This window comes from Mangifera indica, chromosome 6 (assembly GCF_011075055.1).
Source record: "Mangifera indica cultivar Alphonso chromosome 6, CATAS_Mindica_2.1, whole genome shotgun sequence".
In the NCBI taxonomy this organism is placed as follows: domain Eukaryota; kingdom Viridiplantae; phylum Streptophyta; class Magnoliopsida; order Sapindales; family Anacardiaceae; genus Mangifera; species Mangifera indica.
Genome location: NC_058142.1, coordinates 7890072 through 7912356, shown reverse-complemented (window position 1 = coordinate 7912356; position 22285 = coordinate 7890072). Strand labels below are relative to the sequence as shown.

At 32.1% G+C, this 22285-nt stretch overlaps 2 protein-coding genes across 3 annotated transcripts; one reads left to right on the top strand and one right to left on the bottom strand.

Annotated features, from left to right (window-relative positions):
• The first annotated feature begins 1910 nt into the window (after positions 1-1910).
• On the top strand, positions 1911-10233 carry LOC123219504 (ubiquitin carboxyl-terminal hydrolase 7-like). Of its 2 annotated transcripts, none has more exons than XM_044641495.1 (18): positions 1911-2063; positions 3208-3353; positions 3539-3574; positions 3669-3776; positions 4774-4874; positions 4999-5125; positions 5725-5784; positions 5875-5942; positions 6279-6329; positions 6745-6853; positions 8318-8406; positions 8555-8624; positions 8979-9059; positions 9134-9229; positions 9312-9363; positions 9594-9701; positions 9786-9860; positions 10022-10233. In XM_044641495.1, exons 1-18 carry the CDS (start codon positions 2054-2056, stop codon positions 10075-10077), a joined length of 1443 nt encoding a protein of 480 aa, XP_044497430.1. In that variant the 5' UTR covers positions 1911-2053; the 3' UTR covers positions 10078-10233. The 2 variants fall into 2 exon arrangements, with proteins under 2 accessions (XP_044497430.1, XP_044497429.1); XM_044641494.1 differs by having other exon boundaries at positions 9576-9701.
• Positions 10234-10669: 436 nt separating this feature from the next.
• On the bottom strand, positions 10670-16285 carry LOC123218011 (RWD domain-containing protein 1-like). Its single transcript, XM_044639161.1, has 11 exons — positions 16129-16285; positions 14935-15000; positions 14750-14817; positions 14610-14643; positions 14390-14459; positions 12974-13031; positions 12663-12788; positions 12288-12379; positions 11995-12079; positions 11341-11419; positions 10670-11207 (listed from the first exon to the last, which is right to left on the bottom strand). Exons 1-11 carry the CDS (start codon positions 16133-16135, stop codon positions 11128-11130), a joined length of 765 nt encoding a protein of 254 aa, XP_044495096.1. The 5' UTR covers positions 16136-16285; the 3' UTR covers positions 10670-11127.
• Between the last annotated feature and the right edge of the window lie 6000 nt (positions 16286-22285).

Here is a 22285-nt window from a genome sequence, read left to right as displayed (position 1 = left end):
GTTTTTATATCGGCCAAATAACTTCTTGCCACTTAAGTTTGATGGAAATCCAATGTTCACATGATAATTATTAAAAATTCAAATACCTACCTATCTATTAAATTTTAATATTATTATTAGGATAAAATTATTATTTTATAAAAATATTTAAAAATTATAAATTCATCATATTTTCTCTCAAATTAAAAAATTAACAATTTTTTCTCATTTTCCCTCACCCAAGGTTTGAAAAATCAATATTCTCCCTTAAATTGTTTGTCCTCTCTTCTTTGACAATAATTGCCCATCACCAGCTATGGGTTGTCATCTCCTCTCTCTAACTGGCCGACTCATAATAAAGAGACTAAGATTTTTTTGTGTGCTTGTCAATGAGGGAGAAGACAACTGATGATAATCAGAAATAGAGCGCAACTAAGGAAGAAGCCGGGAGCAAAGAATAACGCCACTGTCTCCTATCTTCGGTAGTGTGTTGGAAAAATCTTAATAGAAAAATGTTAATTTTTCAAATTTGAATAGGAGGTAAATGTTAATTTTTAAACTTAAGAGAGAAACATAATAAATTTTTTGTTTTTTAAATATTTTAATATATAACAATTTCACCTTTAATAATAAAAATAAAATTTAATAGACGATTAAATATTTAAATTTTTAATAGTTATCTTGTGAGAAACTGGACTTACAATAAACCTTATGTGGGGGATAGTCATTTGGCCTTTTATCTTTTTTGGAATATGTAAGACCCAAAGGTTTTCAAAATAATACTATAGCTTCCCCTAAGTATTGTCAACTAAAATAAAAATGGTTGAAGTTGAACCACCAAGGGTGTTCCAATCATTTTAAAAATAACCTTTTTTCTGTTTTTATATATCTCGCTATAAAATGCCCTTATTACGAATCTACAGTCTTTCACGATAACGCTCACATATTTTAAGTACTTTGTCTTTTGTATTGTACTTTTAATGTTCAAATGATGATTATTACTACATTTGTAATAAATTTTTCATCATTATCACATTAGTGTAAATACATATTGATATGTGGTAATGAAACTAGATTTTTGGTCTACCCTTTCTCAAATGGAAAAAGAATTTCTTAATAAAAATATGCATAAGAGACCGAAATGATTAAAATGTATATAGTTAAGGATGGAGCGAGGATAAAGATAAATATATCTTTAACTCATTATATTCTCGATTTGTCTTTTTCTCTATATATTCCATAAACCCTTACATATTGAAATACTCTTAAAAATTTTTTAAATTATTACATATATGTCATATTACCTAATAAATATTATATTTTTTGCAAAAACGGGGAGAGACAGATGTGGAAAAATTTCCCATTAGACAAGAAGGGGAAGGGGGAAGAAATTTTTTCTATGGGATGGGAAAAATATGAAAATTTTTCTCACAGGAATGAGAAGAAAATGGGAAGAGAAACTTTTTCCATGGGAAGAGGCCTCATTATAAACAAAAAAGTTGTTTTTATAAAGATAATGATTAAAGTATTCAATCTTTATTTGCACGGTTGTATCTATATTGATATGGTTGTATTGAACTACCAATAATAAACTGTACCTAAGTAATATATTTTGTTGAAAATTTAGTTTGATGTGAAATGTCTAGTTTGCTCCCAATAGTCAACAATAGTTTGTGCATGTACAAATACTCCTAGGGAGGTTTTGGTACATATTTGAAATATTTAGGTTTTGTTGTATTTCTCAAAACTTTGTAATGTGAAATGACTAGATTGCCCCTAGTAGTCAACAACAGTGTGTGCATGTACAGCATACTCCTAGGGAGGTTTTGGTACTTTTTGGAAGTATTTGGGTTTCATTTATTTCTCAAAACATAGTGGTTGACGTAAACTACTTTCACTCTACCACATTGACTGTTAACCCACCCGAATTAGTACCGGGTTCGGTATCTGGTTTGTCAAAAGACATCTCGGGTTCTCGATTTCCCTTTGTCCAAGCTCAACAAGTACACGAGTATTCAAAAACCCAGTAACACGCACTCTCTGTGTCTCTCGATTTCTCCATAACTCTTCGGTCATGCTTAAAGGTTCGATTTAACTTCTCAATCTTTCCTTCGTTACATTGTTAGCCTCAATTTACTTTGCCCATTTTTTTCGATTACTATATAACACAATATTAAATTCGTTGGTTGTTTATTGTTTTCTGTGATTTGAATAAAGAATTAATACTTGTTTAGTAGAACAGATAGAGTCCTTTTTCTGGACTTCATTATGTATTTAGTCGACCGGGTTGTTTCTGATAATAGTTTTCCTAGATGGATTTGCGGGATTTTTGTATATAAAGTTTCGATTAAATGCAGTTTTTTGAGCTTGATATATCAATATTTGGCTTTGTTTTTGTTTTTTTTAACTGTTTATTGTTTTTTATTGAATAGCGAATTTAATGTAATAATTGGACTTGCTCATTATTCAATTTTTGTGGTGAGAACTGAGTAAAACTTTTTAGCGCATGTTTTGACCTTGTTATTACTTTCTTGAATCTAGTTTCCAAGTTTATCAGTGTTTTAACTGAGATTTCTTTTCCATTTTTACCAACAATGTTTGATGAGTGGAATAGTTAAAGCTTGATTTTATTTTCCCGGGTTCACTTTTAATTTTCTGAAAGTGGGCTACTGGCATTATTTTTTCTATTTATTTATTTAGTTTTTATATCTAGCATTTGCATGATTTCTGTGCGGATCTTGTTCAGTTTGGATCTATTGGAATTTCATTGACTGTTTTCTGGCATTTACTATTTGGTTTTGTGTATGTTCGGAGTATTTGTTTGCTGAATATGATGATTTTGATGCTGGTTATTCTTGTTAACAATGTTCCATTAGATATGTAGAGTGTTGGGAAGTAAATAAATTGAGTAGGCAGTGTAATTGCATACTTGAATGGTAAAAGCGTGTACGCTTTTTCCCACCAGCCGTTGTGTAATGGAAAAACTTTTCAGTTTTCATTTTATATTTATTTTCAAATGGTGTTGGAGTCTATTAGCAGATTAAGTGATGACAGAAATGGTGGCTGAAAGCTTGTGTCCTTTTCCTTCTTCTTTTTATGCTCTTGTGGTTTTGAAATTGACTGCCCTGATTAAAGATGGAGTATGACCTAAATTTTCCCATTTTTCATTATTTGATTCATTCTATTATTGTAGTAGCTTCTGTTGACCTTTCTATTGCATTGCTATAGTGAGTGTAAAATGGCAAAAGGAGGTCTTCTCCGATGTGGAAATTGACACTTGCCAGCCTCCTTATGTTTTTAAGTGCCAATTGTATGATCTCACTGGAGTACCCCCAGAAAGGCAGAAGATTATGGTGAAGGGTGGTTTACTGAAGGTATAAATGGTTTATATGATTCAACTCAGTTTAGTTGGTCACAAAAGTAATTCATATCGTGCTTTAATAGTTAGTTCACAAAATATCAATTGATTAATATGTGCCCTATGGTTTTATTGGTTTCTGAATTTGCTATTATTGATGATGGTTACTAAACTCTTAGCTTCACTCTTCTGGCAATTCAGGATGATTCAGATTGGTCAACATTAGGAGTGAAACAGGTGTGAAAATTATTTAGAGAATGCTTGGGTTACTTTTTTGTTTTTTTCTGTAATGAGGTGGCCAATAATTCCGCAATTTTATTTTGTTTTCTAGGGTCAAAGATTGATGATGATGGGTACTGCCGATGAAATTGTGAAGGCCCCTGAGAAGGGACCTGTTTTTGTGGAAGATCTTCCCGAAGAAGAACAAGTCGTTGCACTGGTAAATAATGACCCAATCTCATGATTTCCCTTGATGGATAACCCTTGTGTCTTTCTGTGATGATGTCATTAGATGTTTTATTTTTTTGTTTTGTACCGCTGGTTTCTAGAATCAGACACCTTCTTTCTCTCTTCCATATTTATAGACACACAAATGAATCAAATCAAATCCATGTCTCAGATTTATACCACAAACAAAGAAAATATGAGAAGAACAAGTCTTTTCCATCTTGTATTTTCATTAATAAATAATATATTTTTTCCCGGTCTTCACATTTTTTCTCTGCTTCTTTGCTTCTGTCCTCTTGGAATATCCACACAAGTTTTCGTGCAAGAAATGAAATGTTGTGGTTTATCTCTTTCTAGTAAATTGTACGCTATTATCTTGTTTAGCTTGTTAATTATACTTTCCATTGGATTTTGGCCTGACCTGAACATTGGTTATTCATTTGAAATTACTATGAACATGCCACTTTTCTGCAATGGCAACTGAATTTGGCGACTGGCAAACTGGGCATGCCGCGTCTTGGATGGGAAGTCCAACTTAAACAAGTCTTAACTGGGGCATACCCTTTGAGTCATGGCATGCTGGCAGTAATCTCAGTGCCACCAAGTGTAGCAATGGTTGTTGCTTTTAACAACTGAAATGCTCTAGTTTCCAGTTTATGTCAAAGATGACGAAAGATAGAGGGATTTAAGAAATTCCTTGGATTTGCTTATCAAATTGCCATGACTGTATTGATGTCCATGCTCCATGGAGAGTTGTCTTTCGCAACTGAAATGATTTAGTGTGCATATTCTTTTGAATTATGATGAAGTATTAAAGGACTAGAATTCCTTGGCTTGCTTCTATAATTATCACCATTGTGTTGACGTCATCATTACTTCATTAGTATTACAGTTTTAGTATAGTGATATTACCAGAGAATTTTGGTTATTTATTCTTGGCTCTTCTCTCCCCATTTAATACTTTCAGCCATGATTGCCTGTATTTTCAGGGTCATAGTGCTGGCCTATTTAATTTGGGAAATACCTGCTACATGAACTCCACTGTACAATGCTTGCATTCAGTCCCAGAGTTAAAATCTGCTTTATCTAAGTAAGTACTTTCCCTTTTGTAGGTGAAGTCTGTTGATTTGGGAAATGGCTTTCTAATTGAGACTCGATTAGCATATTTTTCTGACCACCATCTTATGCTCACCATATTAATTCATTTTATTTAGGTATTCGCAGACTAGAAGAAGCAATGATGTGGATCATAGTTCACACATGTTGACAGTTGCAACATGTGAGTTATTTAATGACCTTGATAAAAGTGTGAAGCCTGTGGCACCTATGCAGTTTTGGATGGTTTGCACTCCTCTCTCTCTCATATATCATTTGTAATTCTAGTTTGTCTCATTTCTACTTTTAGTTCTATTAGGAATTCTCTACATACAAGGTTTGGTATTATGATGATGGAAAGGTGTTATATTAATAGGTAGCATATACGTTTCCCTGGAAATCTTTAGCAAAAATCTAGGAAGTGCTAATGTGAGTTTCTGTTAGAGTCATATATTGTGAAGTGGTTTCTTGCGAAGACGAAGGTGGTGTTGCTTTTAGAGATTGAGGAATGCAAATTCTCTTGTTATTGTTGTTGTATTTATGTTCACTGCAGTATTATGGAATGTCTTACCCAGAGTTTATTCCATGCATCAGCTAATGAGACTAGTTATGGTATGCTTTAAGTTTTTTATTTGAGTTCGTTTTCTTTTTGTAAAGTTGAAGCCTCAATATTTAAAACTTTACAGGTCTACTCATATTATCATCTGTGGCAGAATCATATCATAAGTTGATGTTATCCGCTCATATGAAACCTCATGATAGTTTTTGATAGATGTACTCCATTTGCACTGGAAATTTAATGGCATATTAATTTAATCTTTTTAATCTTTTCAATCTTTTTACAGCTCTTGCGCAAAAAGTATCCTCAGTTTGGTCAGTTGCACAATGGAAACTTTATGCAGCAGGTTGTTGAAGTTTTCCATTCACCTGATTACAATAGTAATACTGTTCTAATTTTCAATTACTTGATCTCTATACTTCTGAACATCTAACAGGATGCGGAAGAATGTTGGACACAACTTTTGTACACACTTTCACAGTCTCTCAGATCATCAAATACCAGGTAATTTAGTGTTTATTTGACAGCGTAAACATAAAACAAACCCATTGTGCACATGGTATTGGTCTCACTGAGACCTATTGCACAATACTGTTCATCTTTTATTTATTTATTTTTTTAATAATCATTTACTCCATTGCCATCTTGCTCTGCATACAAATTTTATTGAATATATGTGTATATAGTATTGCATTTGTGCATTATTCTATTGCAACTATTATAGTTTATCAGGAATTATTGGATCACAATTGCCTTTTTATTTTACCAGTTAGCTACTTATCTTATAAATGCTAATTGAAAATAATAATATTGTTTTACTTGGACAATCTTTGCTTGCAGCGAAAATCACGATACCGTGAAGAGACTTTTTGGTATTGATATTATAAGCAGGTATATATCTTTAAGTTCTTTCATATACCCATTATCATACTAGTAGGCATTAGTTCACATCATTGTATCAGTTGGGCCTTTTATCTAAGGAAGGGATGATTTGTTGGAATTTGTTTCTATAGAATTTTTTCCCATTGTTTCTATTATTTTCTTTTCTATATTCTTTGTTGATACAGGGGTAACAAAAGTTTCTCTACTTTTTTTTGTTATTTAACTTATTTTTGTGTTTTATGCTCTTGAGTTAGTTTTTTCAGAGACATTGTTTATATGGTTCTTTGTTTTATTTTTATGAAGTGCCTGCAAAAACATGTAACAACTTTTGGTGCTGATTCTATTTCTAGATTCTTTATTCATGATCCATAGTTTAAGGAGCTTAGGAATGTAGAATTTGCTCATTGATGGTTTTCCTTTCTAGAGTGCATTGTCAAGAAAGTGGTGAGGAAAGCTCAGAAACAGAATCAATATATTCTCTTAAATGCCACATATCACAAGAGGTTAACCATTTGCATGAAGGACTGAGGCACGTAAGTGTTATTAGCTTACAGTCACCGATGCCATTTATATATATATATTTTGTAATAATATTTTATTGCTGTACATTGAATGATTCATATGTTTGGTGCCTTGGTCAGGTTTATGTTTGTGCTTTCCTTTAATAGTTTATGTTAACTGTATATACATTTGTCTAACTGTATGTACATTTGTCTGTCCAAACTAAGGTGACTTTGCCTAGGGACTGCTTTAGCATCAAAAAATGATGTAGACATTCTAGCTGCAGATGTTTGAATTCGAAATGACTGCATGTGGGATATTCTCTTTTTTTTTTTTAAAAAAAAGACAAATGGAAAGAATAGAATGTTCTTTTGAAATGGTTTGCTAGTTTTATTTGCCTGCAATTATACATGTCATTTTCCAAAGTAAATCTTTTCCTTTGTGTGACTTATGATAACTGAATTTTGGTATAATACATGTCATTTACCAAAGTACATCATTTTCCTTAGCATGACATCTGATAACTGAATTTTGAAATAATCATGTATTAGGTTAGTTAAAATTTGATGAGTTTTTTGGTCCGAACAATCATGGTAAACATTGAACTTTCTATAAATTATCAAACCCTTTTAGCCACAGGAGTTGAACAATATGAAATTTTATATTGGACAGTTCCAATGAACCGTCTACTGCTCACCCATAAAAATTGAATTCTTGCTACAGCCTCCAGATGGCTCTATGAGCTTACAAATTCTTAGCATAACTTTCAAGGACATTCACAATGTTTCCATACTATATTTGTAGTTAAAACCAGAAAGCTTTCATTCACCCATTTTAAGTGTTTCAGAAGTATGACTGCCTTTGGTTTCTAACACATGCCTCAAATATCTTAGTGCTGGCCATCATAAGATATGTCTATGCAGCTCCAGAATATCTTTGAAGGTTATTATTAACATTTATCACTTTGATATCATGATGATGAAAGTACTACATAAGTGTCAGATAAAATACTTTTCCTAAGCAGATCATATGGTCATTCGGAGCTGCTGTCCAAGTTAGTGTTGTGAATTTGACACCTTTGATATGTCTTCCATTTTAATAAACCTATCGTCATTGTTACTGTTGCCACAAATTAAACAAATTCTGTTAGCAATTAGCTTGTTGCAAATGTCATTATTAAAAGAACTGTCGGCAACTTGCTAGACAGTGAGTTTGAAATTATTACATCTACCTTTTTTTGTGTGTGTTTGCTTACAGATAAATCAGAAATTCCTCATGTTTTCAAAAAGCGAATGTTTCTGTTATTACAAAGAAGAAATTCCTTCCCAATCTGCTACCACAGATGGCATGATAACCTTGAACCTATATACTAGTAATCAATGTGTGAATATTGGCCACTTTTATGGTATCCATAGGAAAAGCGAATTACTATTCTCGTGTTTTTGTTATCAATCTCTTATGCCATAACATTCCTAATAAATTTTTGCTCCATGTAGGGTTTGAAATCAGAGTTGGAGAAGGCTTCTCCTGCCTTGGGTCATAGTGCTGTTTATCTGAAAGAGTCTCATATTAATGGCTTGCCTAGGTAAGAATTAGCTTTTAATTCGCAGCAAAGTGTTGACCCTATAAATCTCCAATTTAATGTTGTACTTCCCTAGAAGTTCTGAAGTCTGTCCTCATTTAACTATTCTGAGGTGAGGTGTGTCCTAATAATCTATTATTTCATTTTAAAGGTACTTAACCATTCAGTTTGTCCGCTTTTTCTGGAAAAGGGAGTCAAATCAGAAGGCCAAGATTTTGCGGGTATGTTAGTGCCCTTGGTTTCTTTTGTACCTGGGGAGTTTGATTTTATTTTGTTCTTGTAGAAAATGAATACAACTCCATAAATAATTAATGTATAAGGCATTTTTGCAATTTAAAATATTAATAACTTTTGGAGTGGCAGCAATACTCTCTTTTTCATCTTGATATGTATAGAAAAGGCAAAGAGGAGAGATCAAGGAACACTCTTTTCCACTTTTTTTGTCTCGTTTACATGTCAGGAGGGAAATGAGAGACTTAAAAAGAAAGTACTTTTAGCATTTCTCTAAATTTTATGGCGGCTTGGACTAATGTCTCTTGGTAATGAACATTTGTTTTATCACATTAAAATTTCAGAAAGTGGACTATCCGCTGGAGTTGGATGTTTATGATTTTTGTTCTGATGATCTTCGCAAAAAATTGGAAGCCCCTCGCCAGGTATCTCCTCATCTTTTGCTTTTGATGAGTTTCTGTTTAACCTCAATTAATTGATGATATTGTCAAACTCTCAGAAACTAAGGGATGAGGAGGGAAAGAAGCTTGGTCTAAAATCTAGTGAGAAGGGCTCTGATTCAAAAGATTCTGATGTCAAAATGACTGAGGCCGAGGTAATATGACAAATCTTATATTCATACACAGATTATAAGCATATGTTGGTAACTTATAATTTTACCGTTATCTTTGTCGTAGGGATCATCATCAAATGGAACTGAGGAATCATCTGTAGCTATGTCTCAAGATGGTAAGAACCTATGTAATCACCTGAATCTTTAAATTATTATTCCAGTCTATTAGTGTTTGGGAAGTAGATGTATATTTCATGATATGTTGGGCTTATCGAGTTTATCCCTTCCACAAGTGTAGCTTTTCCATATATGCACATAAATTACTGACCTGGTAGTGTAGAACACTTGTTTTTGTCATGTTTTGATATTAGTCTGTTCTGTACCTCGGGTGTTGCCTCTGACACAGGCAAGGAGCCACAACTAACTGGGGTTTATGATTTGGTTGCCGTACTAACCCATAAGGGTAGGAGTGCTGATTCAGGGCATTATGTTGCTTGGGTCAAGCAAGAAAGCGGTCAGTTCCATGAAACATTATGTAAATTCTTCTCCATCTATTAGATAAAAACTTATTTCTTAACTGACCTGTAATTGTTCCCAGGGAAATGGATTGAATATGATGATGACAATCCTATTCCACAGCGAGAAGAAGACATTACTAAACTGTCTGGAGGAGGTAAGCTTTGGCTCAGTTAAATACACTAGCATTATAGAAAATTCTCTCACTTTCGGAGTGCAAGCATGGATTGACAAATAGATACAAAGTATATTGTCTTTTCAATTTGTGACAACCCTTGTCATTCTTTTTTCTGATGAATGTTTGTCTACTGATTTCAGGTGATTGGCATATGGCATACATTTGCATGTACAAGGCTCGAGTTGTGGACATGTAGTTCTAATTTAGCCGTGCAATTCAATGTGGATTATCGTTTTTCCAAAATGACACAGAAACATTTCCAGTTTGATGATTAAATTATGATTGGTCAATAGAATTTTGCAGAACTGTGTTGTACTATTAAAGTTGTGTTATATATCTCTGTTTAAACTTACATAGTTGCTTCTTCCATTGATTGAATTTCAAATGATATGATTTTCTTAAGGTTGATTATACTCGGTAAGTAGTATAATATTTATTAAAGGAAAATAAAAATAGACAGATTCATTGTTGTTTAGAAGAATAATATTATAAAGTTTTTCATTCAAGATAATGGCTACAGTATTTTGTTATCTTAGCTTTCATATTAATTTTATTATCTAATATTTTGTGACTTTATTACGTTGAAGTGGAGGCCAGAGGCTTTGACCATGAGTCCAATGTAAAGTTCAAAATTTCATATATTTTGAAGTGTCATTTTTTAATTAGAAAATATAAATGTCATTTTTATCACTTGGTTCTAATATTAATGAAAAATCGTGGAATTTGAGAGTTTGTTTCTACATGTTAATGTTTTCCTTATCACTAAATATAAATGAAGAGACAGAGAGTTGAGAACTTGAGATAGAATATATATATATATAAGGGTTCAATTTTCTATTAATTCAACACCGAATGTGGGGTAGAGGGTATTATCTCATCATTGTCAAACCTTATACAGATGCTAAATAAAGGTAATGCTAGAGGAAAAGCCATGTGCATTCCTGAACCAATTTTACAGCACATCTTGTCATTCCTTCCATTCCAAATTGTCTCTGAAACATGGTAGAAACCCTGGCTTACATTCCCATTGGTGGGATGACCATGGTTACTTTGGAAGAAGCTGAGGCTACCCTTTCCAACTTCACCATGTTGAGAAACCACCACAAGTAGATTATGAGTATAATAAACACCCTGCTTGACTTAATCATCTCATCAAATGGGGCAAAAATACCTATTAATACAACGTAAAAATTATAAATCCTCACTCAAAATGGGAGATCAATAGCTAACATTACAACATTTTCATTTAGTTAGCTCGCTTCAACGAGTGAGCAGACGAGTCTGATTTCTCAGCCAAATAATGCTCAAGCATATCTTCTTCATCGTCTGAAATCACCATAAGACAGTAGTTTTCTTGTTAGCTACTACAGAAGATAATGCTTACCAACCTTGATAATATATCAAAACTTGGTAATATCATCCAACAAAATGATAAAATAGGTAAAAGATTTTGATTCACCTTCAAAATCATCATCATCAAAATCAATATCTTCATCATCATCCTCATCATCTCCTTCATCGAATGTGGCTGTGCCTTTCTGTGTCAGAAATTGAAGTTAACATACAATGCAATCTTCATGACCTCATTCCATGACCCTCCCCCATTCACACACCGACAAGCGCAGACAAAAAGTGAGACATAAGATAATTTAATAAAAACCCTGACACTTCTCCCAGGAGATACAATAAAATTCCTACTTTCACCAGTTAAAGAACTAAAATAATTTTTTTGGAAAATGAAAAAGAGAGGTTTCAACTTGAGACATTGGAGCAATGTAGTCATTTATCTAGGGAGGCAAGGAGATCGATATAGCATCAACAAGACCAAGTATTCAAGTTGAATAATAATTGCCTTACAGCATGTGAGTTAGCTGGTTCAGCCCAAGGGAAATCTAACTGATTAACAATGTCAAAATTATCAAGTTCCTATCAGGTCAGACAGACTCGCAGACACTAATTTTATTATTTCTCACTGTTTACAAAGAAACTTATTACCTAACAAATTTTACTGACAGAAACATGTAGCAGAAAAGCACTTTTAGTTAAAAGGAATTATTAGATTTTGGAGCATTTGAAAAGACATAGAAAAGCATTATTTGAAAATGTGATGTACCGCAGAAGCTCTTCCACTTTCAAACCATTGTCTGCCAGTCAACTTTTTCTCCTTGGGTGCTGTAAGTGCAGCTTCTGGCATTAATCTGAAAGTCAGTGCAAAGTGATTGATGGTTTTGAGTTATTGAGAAATGTGAAATCCGCATAAAAGAGAAAATGACAATAAATGGAGAATTTTCCATTTAATTTGCATGTCCCCATATTCATATGCTTGGCAGTGACACTATGGCCAGAGAATTGGGATCTAGACCATCAACAAATTTAGGCAGAAGAAAGACATTTTATAGAACTTACTTAGCTCGCTCCAATGCCAACTCTGCCTCAAACCTTTCCCTCCATGCCAAAAATGTCTCAACAGTAACAGGCTCTCCATGAGGTACGATTATCTAAATATTAAAAGAAACAGAAAGTAAAAGAGTTGCTCCTACTACATCACATTTTACCTAAACCAGCCTAACTTCAGAATTGAAAAGACATCAAGAACGCACAAAATGAAACATGCAAAAATTGACAATGTAACACCCTTCAGACATTATGGACAGAAACTATCAAAGGCACCTGCAACTTTTATAAGCTTATGAATGCCAGGATACAACATTGTTTATATACTATAATTGAGAAAATCTATAACCAGAGTAGTGAAGACCCAGATAGAGGACACAGACATACATCTTCTTTTTCCACTTCTTCTCCAGCATCGTCATTACTGGTGTCTTGGCTATATCTTTCAGACAGCCACTCCTTAGTGGATGTAACCAGTGTGTAGACCATGGCCATACCAAGATTTTCAGATGCCTGTGGTATGCAAGTATTTGAGTCAAATTTTACTGCATAACTAATTACAGTGAGTACTTTTATTTTCACCAACTAAACAAATATTTATTGTGGGCATGGCATATATAAAATGAAGTACACTTTTAGAAAGCCACAACATAGTCCATCAACATTAAAGTAGAAAAAGCAAAATGCAACAAAATTACCTCTTGTTCCAGCTTGTCTTTCAAAACTTTAAGATCACTAGTTTGTATTCCTCGTAAACTGGAACAAGAATACCAACATCAGTATTAAAAATATAGGTTCATTTGAATAATACAATAAGTGCACAACAGATTACAAGTCCTGAGCTTATATGGTTGGCACTTGGCAGTTAAAGATAAATCCACATGTTATAGACACTGCAGTTGTAATCATTTAAAAATCAAATGATACATTAGAGGTGCAGTTATGCTAGAACCTGATCTAAGCATTAAACGTTAAGAGCAGTAATAAAGAAAATGTAGTTGTTCTCTCTTGTACAGTTGTATGGCATTAGGCAAAAATCAAATAATTTCAGGAAAGCGCAAGAAAGTTCAACTTGAGGTTGGAGTTGAACTAAAAGTACAAATAATTACTTTTATATAATATGTGAATGGGAAGATGTTAGGATATGGGGACACTTTTCCTTATCCTATAGGTTAGATTTTTATCATAAAAGGGGGTAGTTGGGTTATCAAGAAAGGGAAGAAAAATTATGACATTAGGGCAACCTTAGGGATATTTGCTGGAATGTGCCACCAAAATAAAATCGACTTAGGATGGTGATGGTAAGGTGAATCAGAAAAGGGAAGGTCAATCGATGTTGGAAAAAGGTGGTGGGAGGTGAAGAGTCACTGGAAAATGGTGGAGAAGTCAAAGAGTTGTGGTGGAGGTGGACAAAAAAGAAGATGAATCAACAAGGTGTGGTGATGGGGGAAGCAAAATATTGACACCAAGAAAGTGGCTGGAAAAAGAAAAAAACCAAAAGAGAGGAGACGAATGGGAGCGGCAGAGATATAGGAAGTTGGAATGTGGAAGAAAAAAAAATGTGAAAGAAAGAAACATTAAAAAAAAATGGGAAAATGACGTGTTGGACAATTGGCAGAAAAAAAAAAAGGAGGAAAAGTTGGAGAAAAATGGACAGGTGGTGGAAAGGATGAGAAAAAAATTAATAAGTATTATATTCAGAAAAATCCAGCCAAAAAAAAGAAAAAAATTAAATTATATATATATGTAATAAAAACAAACCACACATTTTCCACATTGAAGACAAAGTGGTTTTTAAGGGGAAGGTAATGCTAGGATAGGGGGCACTTGTCCTTATACTATAAGTAGGATTTTATTATAAAAATTGGTAGTTAGGTTTTAAAAGGAATAGAAGAAGATTTATGATATTTGGACAGCCTTAGGACTGATTGTAGAAGGTCTCCAGCACCTTAAATTGTCCGGTTTATGAGTTTGTACTCCATTTTATCAATAAAATCATTGTTATAATACAGCGTTTCGTGTTTATTTACTGCTTCGCCTGAATAATAGGTTGGGATCCTAACAGAGGATAATAATCTTCTGCACACTAACATACACAAAAAGCACATACTAACCTTTTTACATTCAGAAGAGGAGATTCATCTGGATACTTTTCTGTGTGAGAGAAAATTAAAGCCAGCTGAACTGCAAAAGAAATTTGAGCCAAAAGCTTATGTCCAAAGAGAATCTAAAGATCCTGAACTAGTTGGCTAAGAAGACAGCGATCAACAGAAAGATTATTAGAGAATTGTGAAACCAAGAAATGCTCCAACTTTATAATAGAAAAATAGTAACCTGGGGTAGTTGTTGACTCGTCTAACTCATCATCCTGTTTAACAGGAGCAATGTAACAAGAACACATACTATAAATATCAATAGAAGATAAAAAGAATAAACTGTCAAGCTACACTAAGAGGAAGAGTTTGTGCAAGTACCTGCGGAGATAGTGTTATTTGGAAGCACCGATTAGAAGTGTTCAATCCACTCTCAGCAGAGTGAATTTCTAACATGAAGCACCAGCAGAAAACCATGCCTCAGCACATATTAGGAATGGTGATGAGGAAAATGGCAACATAAAGGATAGTTAAAACAGATTACCAAAAGCTCAAAAGCCACACACCTTTAAATTCATCCATAAGTATTGCTTCTAAAGCTTCAATTTCCATCTCCTGCTCCTGTGCATAGTCTGTAAATTGACAAAGAGAGAACTTTAGAATGGAACATATCAACAAATAAAATTATAAACCAATTGCAACAATCAATCACATCTTGAAAGTTGAATCACATTAAAGGACTATTCTATCAAATTCAGAAATAAATGTTTTTTCATGCATTATAAGGGCAGCCACGTCTGTACACTATCTTACCACTATATAAATTTTCATAAATCTATTATTATTATATTTCTTGTATACTAGCTACAAAGGCAACTATCATATCAACAATCAGCACATAAATTAATCTACTCAGCTGTGACTCGACACCATCAAAAGAGGAAACTTTAATTTGAAGCTAAAACTTTCAAAAGTGTCACAAACATTAATAAAAATTCAATTTTAGCAACAACTTCCCACTTCAAAGAACCTTCAGAAGCAGAATGGTTCCAACTCATTCAAAAGCTAAGGTCAAATGAAAGTCCACAAGTTTATGGGAATCTCTTATAACCTGCTTCATTAGTTTAAACATAAAAATATGGATTCAAATAATACTCCTAAAAATAGTGTAACCATGCTGGTTACAACTGGAAAATTGTAAGATTTACTAGTCACCAATTGTATGGCACTTAAATAACTTCGAGTTAAATTTCATATTTGGCTATTATCATGACACAGCATGCTACCAATGAAACTTTTTAGGCTGCTTAACCAGTCCTAAACACACATACACAACAACCCCGACCCGTGTCCCCGCCCCCAAGAAAACAAAATCCAGAATCACTAAAAGGCTCCAAAATAGCCAGAATCCCATTTGAATTCACAAAACAAGCATGCCCCTGCAGCTTCGGGGTATCTCAGATTCTAGCAAAGGAACTTCCTTTAACACAAAACCATTATCTAGATGATCAAAACAACGTAAACCCACCAAACATCTCTCAAAAACAATTATTTAAGCTTAATAAATGAATAAATGCATTGCAAATGAAGCTCAAATATATATAAAAGCATAACTATAACTTAGAAAAAAGAATCATCATGCAGCCACATTGTAGAATAAGAACTCGAAACGATTATAAATATCATTGAATTGCATTGATTGATTCAGTTTGCTGAAAAAAAATTTAATATTTAAACCAAAAGAAGGGAAATAACAGTACCCGTCATGGTTGATGATATCTTCTGATTGGCTTCCTCTTTCTGTCTTGGGTTCTCAGGTGCTGAATCTACTGAAACGAGAGAAGAACAAACCTAAAACATTGGCGAAACGCACCGTTTTCAGTGCTTGTTTGATATTGCTTTTGGCTCCACACATTGATAAAATAACTTTTTTTCTAAATAAAATTACCATTTACGAGCCATGTGTCCAATGTCAAGGTGTAATGTCAGTAGGGGTATTTTGGCCCGACAAAACTTGGTGCGCCGGTTAGGTTTTTAGATTTTTCCGTTTTCGCCAAACGACTGGTTTCCACCCAAGGTGCTGTGGAATTTCAAACTCATACACTTTAATTTTAGCAAATCTAAATACTCCCCTATCAAGGTTAAAATCATTATTTTATCAATAATATTAAAAAATTATAATTTTGTCTTATTTCTCTCTCCAAATTTTGAAAATTAATAATTTTACCTTTGTGTTAACATTTTAAATTTTAAAAAATGACTATTTCTACTCACCTACGTTTTTTTCTTCTTCCTTCTTTAACCACCACAATGTTACCATCGTCATTCTCTTCTCACCCTCACCATTAGAATTGTTCAGATGGCTATTATGAGAAGATTTTACGAAGATTTTTTTAGTCGAACAACTTTTCACAATGATCATTCTTAGGGGGCGTTTGGTTTGGATAATGTTTAATTACTAAAATAGAAAGATTACCTTGAAGATGATTACTTAGAAGATTATTAGGTATAAATGATTACTATGCTTGATAAAATTTGATAGGTATAAATAATTATTATGTTTGGTTAAAGGTAATAAAAGATTACTAGTAAATTATTTTACTTAAATGCCTTTGAATATAATTATTTTTAAATATTTTTTATATTATTTGTCATATTAATTAAAAATAAATTCATTTTTATCTCAAAAAATTAATAAATAATAATATAATTATAATAAACTCAAGATTACCCCAGTAATCTTAAAATACCTAAGGTGAATGTGGTAATTAGATTACCACTTATATTACCTGTCACGTCAGCATTGGTAATAGAAGATTACTATAATTTTTTATTACTGACAAACCAAATAAGAGAATAAAAAATAAATTACCAAGGTAATCTTAAAATCCTTCAACCAAACGCACCCTTAATGATTTTGATAATAAAAGTGAGAAGAGGATGACACTGGTGACTATTTTCCATATATAGATTGAATAACTACTTTCCCTTCAAATTTTTATGAAGCGACAATTGCTTTATTTTTTAAGCAAAAATGACAATTTCCCACCTTTTAAAATTGGCCAGTGAAGTTAGATCTTAGTTTTAAAATTGTCAAAAGATATTTTGTCACTTTGTATATTATATAATAGTGTTAACGTCAATTAAACCCAGAAAATACAAACAAATTACATTTGCACCTACCTTATATTTTTTTTTTCTCCATCTTTCTTTTTATTTTCTCTCTCATCTTTCATTCTCTAAACGCCTTCAAGTCAACCTCAACGCAAACAAATTTCCAAACACCTTGTGGGCAACCATTCAACAAACCCAAACGTCGTGGAAAAACGCATAATCAAAATCCAATCAAGCTATTCAATTACAACCCAACAACAACAACATTAACAATAATAATAATAATAATTTTATGAAGGTAGAATGTCGACGTAAAGTGGTGGTGGACTTAAGTCTCATGTATGTTTAAAAATGACATTTTCTTAAGAAATGTTAATTTGTATGAGTCGATAAAGAAGCTTGAAAAAGTTTGGATATAGTTCGGATAGTTTTAAATTCGAGATAAAAACAACATTCAATTATATGATGACATACATTATTTTTGTATAAAGTTATGCATATTATTTATACACATAGTTTTATTAGTTCTTCATATAACAACTAAAACTTTTTAGCAGAAGTTGGGAACAAAAGCTCTTTATGGTCATAGATTTAACACGTTTACCAAACAATTATCATGATTTCAAATTTGAGAAACAATAAATAGCTCTTTATGTTATGCTTTTAATCATGCAGTTATTAACTTATTTGAGTGAGAGGAAATAAGGAATTTGATTGTTATTTATAGACATTGTAAAATGGATTAGATTAGAATAGATGTTTTGTGCCACCGCATTTTTTGCTGGTGGGGTGAGCTGCTGAAAGCGAAAGAGATGCAAAAGTAGAGGATGGAGGCGTGGGGGTAAAGTAGGGTGGTAGATGTGATGAGATGACAGGTGGAGTAGTGGCTAGAATGGGTAATGGCGGTGGAGATAAGAGAGTGGCTAGTGAAGGTGTAGCTCGAGCGGCATGTGGTGGCACAATTAGACTAGGTGAATAAGGAAAGACGGGACGACACATGGTGGAAAAATGGAAGTGGTTAGTGGTAGATATAACAATAGATTTGCCCGAAATTTGGCAAGTCAATATCTAATTGGTGGTGAAAAAGGGCAATTTGGTCAAGAACTTTTTAAGTGGGTCAAGATTGAATAAAAATTAAACAGTATTATGCTTACCCATTTTTTAGTATATATATGATATATTATTATGTAATTTTCTGTTACTTTATTTTTAATTCAAAATACATATAATAAGTATGTACTTATTTATATATTTAAAGTGAATTTGTATAATTTTATTGATAAAAATTTTGAAATAAGGGTGGCTAAAAATTCTATAAACTTTTAGAAAGCAAACATTTATTTAGTTCCAATAAAGATTTAAAAAAAAAAAACCTTTTTTTTTGTTTTTTCATCATCTTCATAGATAATATTAAATTTTATTAAAATACGTCAGAAATAGGTAGGAAAATGAACTTTCCAAAATTGAAGGGTGAAAAAAGAAATTTCATCAAACTTTGGGTAAAAAATAGTCATTCAACCTCATATAAACACCAAACTTTCATTCAAGTGCTTACCAACCAAACCTTGAAAACAAAATATAATCCTACACATTGAGATGCCAAACCTGACTCTTGTGGTTCATTTGTTCATAAAGTAGTAAATTTTTATGGGAAGACAATTATTTCTCATCTAAATTATACCAAAATGACAAGTTGCCAGAATTAAAGTCGGAAAACAACAAATTCCTAATTTTGGTTAGGTTTTGATAGTAAATTCTAATACTTTTTAGAGCAGAAGTAAGGGAAAAAAAAAAGGGGGAATGCTATTATAATAATATTAAAATAAAGAAATTATCATTTCACAACTTATTTTTCAAATTTGCAAATTCACTACCTGTCAATATCCAGGTTGCCTGTTCTGTTGGAGATCCCAAATCAGTAAGTTTAACAAATGCCACAATGGTGGCAATGTCCCATTGAAAAGTTTCTTTAGTTATTGAGACATAGCCAATGTTGTTGATGATTCATTTCAGTCTTAAGCTAATAATTTATTTTCAAAACTTTTTGTTTAGTTCTGTATCTTTCTTCTCCAAAAATCACAAACAAGAAGCTCAGGAGCAAAGATAATTTTGTTTGGGCAATTAAGGCTCCCCTTAATTGGAAAATTAATCATTTTCTTGATTGGAAGGAGGGAAAATTGGTGAAAAGCAATAAAGCAAAAAAAAGTGAAAACAGAAGGTTGGGAGAGGACTCACAAAAAATTCATTTGGGTTGTCGAGGTCTATAGTGATGGAGGGAGATGGAAATAAGGAACTGAAGAAGTCATGAAAGACTTTCAATTAGGAGAGAATCGTGGTTGCCAAGAGAAATTGGAAGGGAAATGAGAAAAAAAAGTATATGATTATGAGAGAGAGAGATTGAGATTAACATTGAAAGGATTTTGATTTGAGATTGAGGAATTTCAGTTCGATAAGGGATTGAGATTGAAAGAAATCTCAGTTCTTAAAAATAAAATTCTGATTCTTGTTTGTTAATCTCAAAGATTAAGACTAAAACTTGTTCAATATATTGCATTTATACATGTAACCCTTGTCTTCCTTAATCTTAATCTTATATTATACAATGATAAGTGATTGGAGAGGAAGGGTAGTTACTAGTGGTGGTGGTAGTGAGAGAGTTATATTAATAGAAGTGATGACTGAATAAATAATAAATAAAAAAGGAAATATAATATAATATAATTATAATTAAACTCAAAAAATTAATTGAATGTCTTTTTACCATTAAAATTGATGGAAAAAAATAGACAAAAATAAAAAATTTATTATTTCTTAAATTTAGGAGTGACATCTTATTATTTTGAAAAGGTCAAAAGACTTATTCTTATTTAAGATTTAGTCTATTGTTAAATTAATGTCCGTAACTTTTTAAAAAATTAAATATCCATCAATCAACTATTAAAGTTAACAAAATTCATTAGTATTTAGAATATAATTATTATTTAACTAATAAAATTAAAAAAATAAAATTTTATTTTATTTCTTTACTTTAGTTTCAAAAACTCACAATTTTCTCTTTATATAAATTTTGAAAAGTTACATTTTCTCTCTTAAAGTTTATTTTTCTTTCCTACATTTTTTTACCACCAAAATTGTCTCTACCTATCTTCTTCCACCAAATCTCTCTCCCTCTCGATACTCTTTCTTTCTTTTTGATTGGAATCCTCTCTAGGTTTTCATTGTACACAAAAATAAAGAGTCGATCCGTCTTCATGCACGATGACTCTTCGATTAGACAAAAAGTTGATTCATTGTCATAAGCCGATGATAGGCAAAGAGCCAATGAGAAGACCCGTCCCATATTGTGCACGATGAGCAATGTCAACCACCAAAGACGAGGTCAATGATGGTGTAAAATTGACTTAATCTCTCACTTGATTTTAGTCAATTTTTGTGTTGTTTTTGCTTTGAAAAACTATTGGAGAGAGAGAGTATGTCGACACTAGAGTTAATGATATATCAGAGTAAATCGCTTAGAAGAACGGTCGTTAGAAAAAAAAAATATTTTATTGAGGTGTAACTATACTATTTTGGAATTTTTGGGGTGACTATTATTGGCAAAATACGAAAACCTATATAATAAAGAAAAAAATGATTTTTTAAAACTAAATTTAAAAAAAGTACCAGTTTTTAACACAAATATGATAAAATTTTATTTTATTTTTAAAATTTTAATAAAAATTAGATAGCAAATAAACAATTATATTTAAAAAAAAAAATACATTTATTAATTTGATTATAAACAAAACCTTGGATCACAATAAGTCTTTTGCCTTTTGAAAATACTCTCCCTTGGCACGTTGGACTTCAACATCTTGTAACCAATCATTCTAGAAAGCATGTAAACGGGCAATCAACATAGTCTTGAGAGATTGACCCAAGCATAGAAATTTACGTGACTGTGATGTTCGGTGGGTCTTTAGTCTTCTACCTCATTAATCTCCACCGTTGATTTCTTAATCTTCGTATGGCAACACACATCTGATCCGTTCACTACTAGGACCCTGACCTAGACTAATGTTGAAATTTATCAATGCATCTATGGTCCCTGATCTAATGCTACCGATTAAGACATGCTAAGTGTTTAAGTTTTTATTAAACATTTATTTATAAATAGGGTTTGATTCAAGCTGAGTTAAGTTCAATCTCGACTCATTTTATATATAGTAGAGCTCGAGTTTGAGTTTGAGCTCTTAGAAACCAAGCTTGAACTTGATACGGATTCAACTTAACTAATTTCGAATTTGAGTTTTTAATTATTTCATTATTAAATGACATTATTTTAATACATATTAATTAAAACGATGCCGTTTTATATTAAAATTTTTAGTTTGATCGAGTTTTTATAAAACGAGCTCGTTTCAAGTTCTTTTGAGACGAACTCAAACTGAAGCTTGAACGAGCTTAGTTCAAGTCCAACCCTACTTATAAGTGAATGTTTAATTTTTAAAAAATTATTTTGAGTTTTTATTATACTATACATGGGAAGAAGTTTTTTGGCCTCTAAATAATCCTCAATCTTACGTTAGGCCAAACTTAAACCTAATTATCAAGGTAAATGTAATTTATTTATTTACTAAATATTATAAAAATATATATACAAATATCACTTTAGAAATTGTAAACACAAAACTGGACTCAACTTAAATATTAATTGTATAAGTAATATTATATATATAATTTTGATGTATAATTTTATATATAAATTATGATATATTATTGTATAAATAAAAAATAAAAAATAAAATAATATTTAATTATATA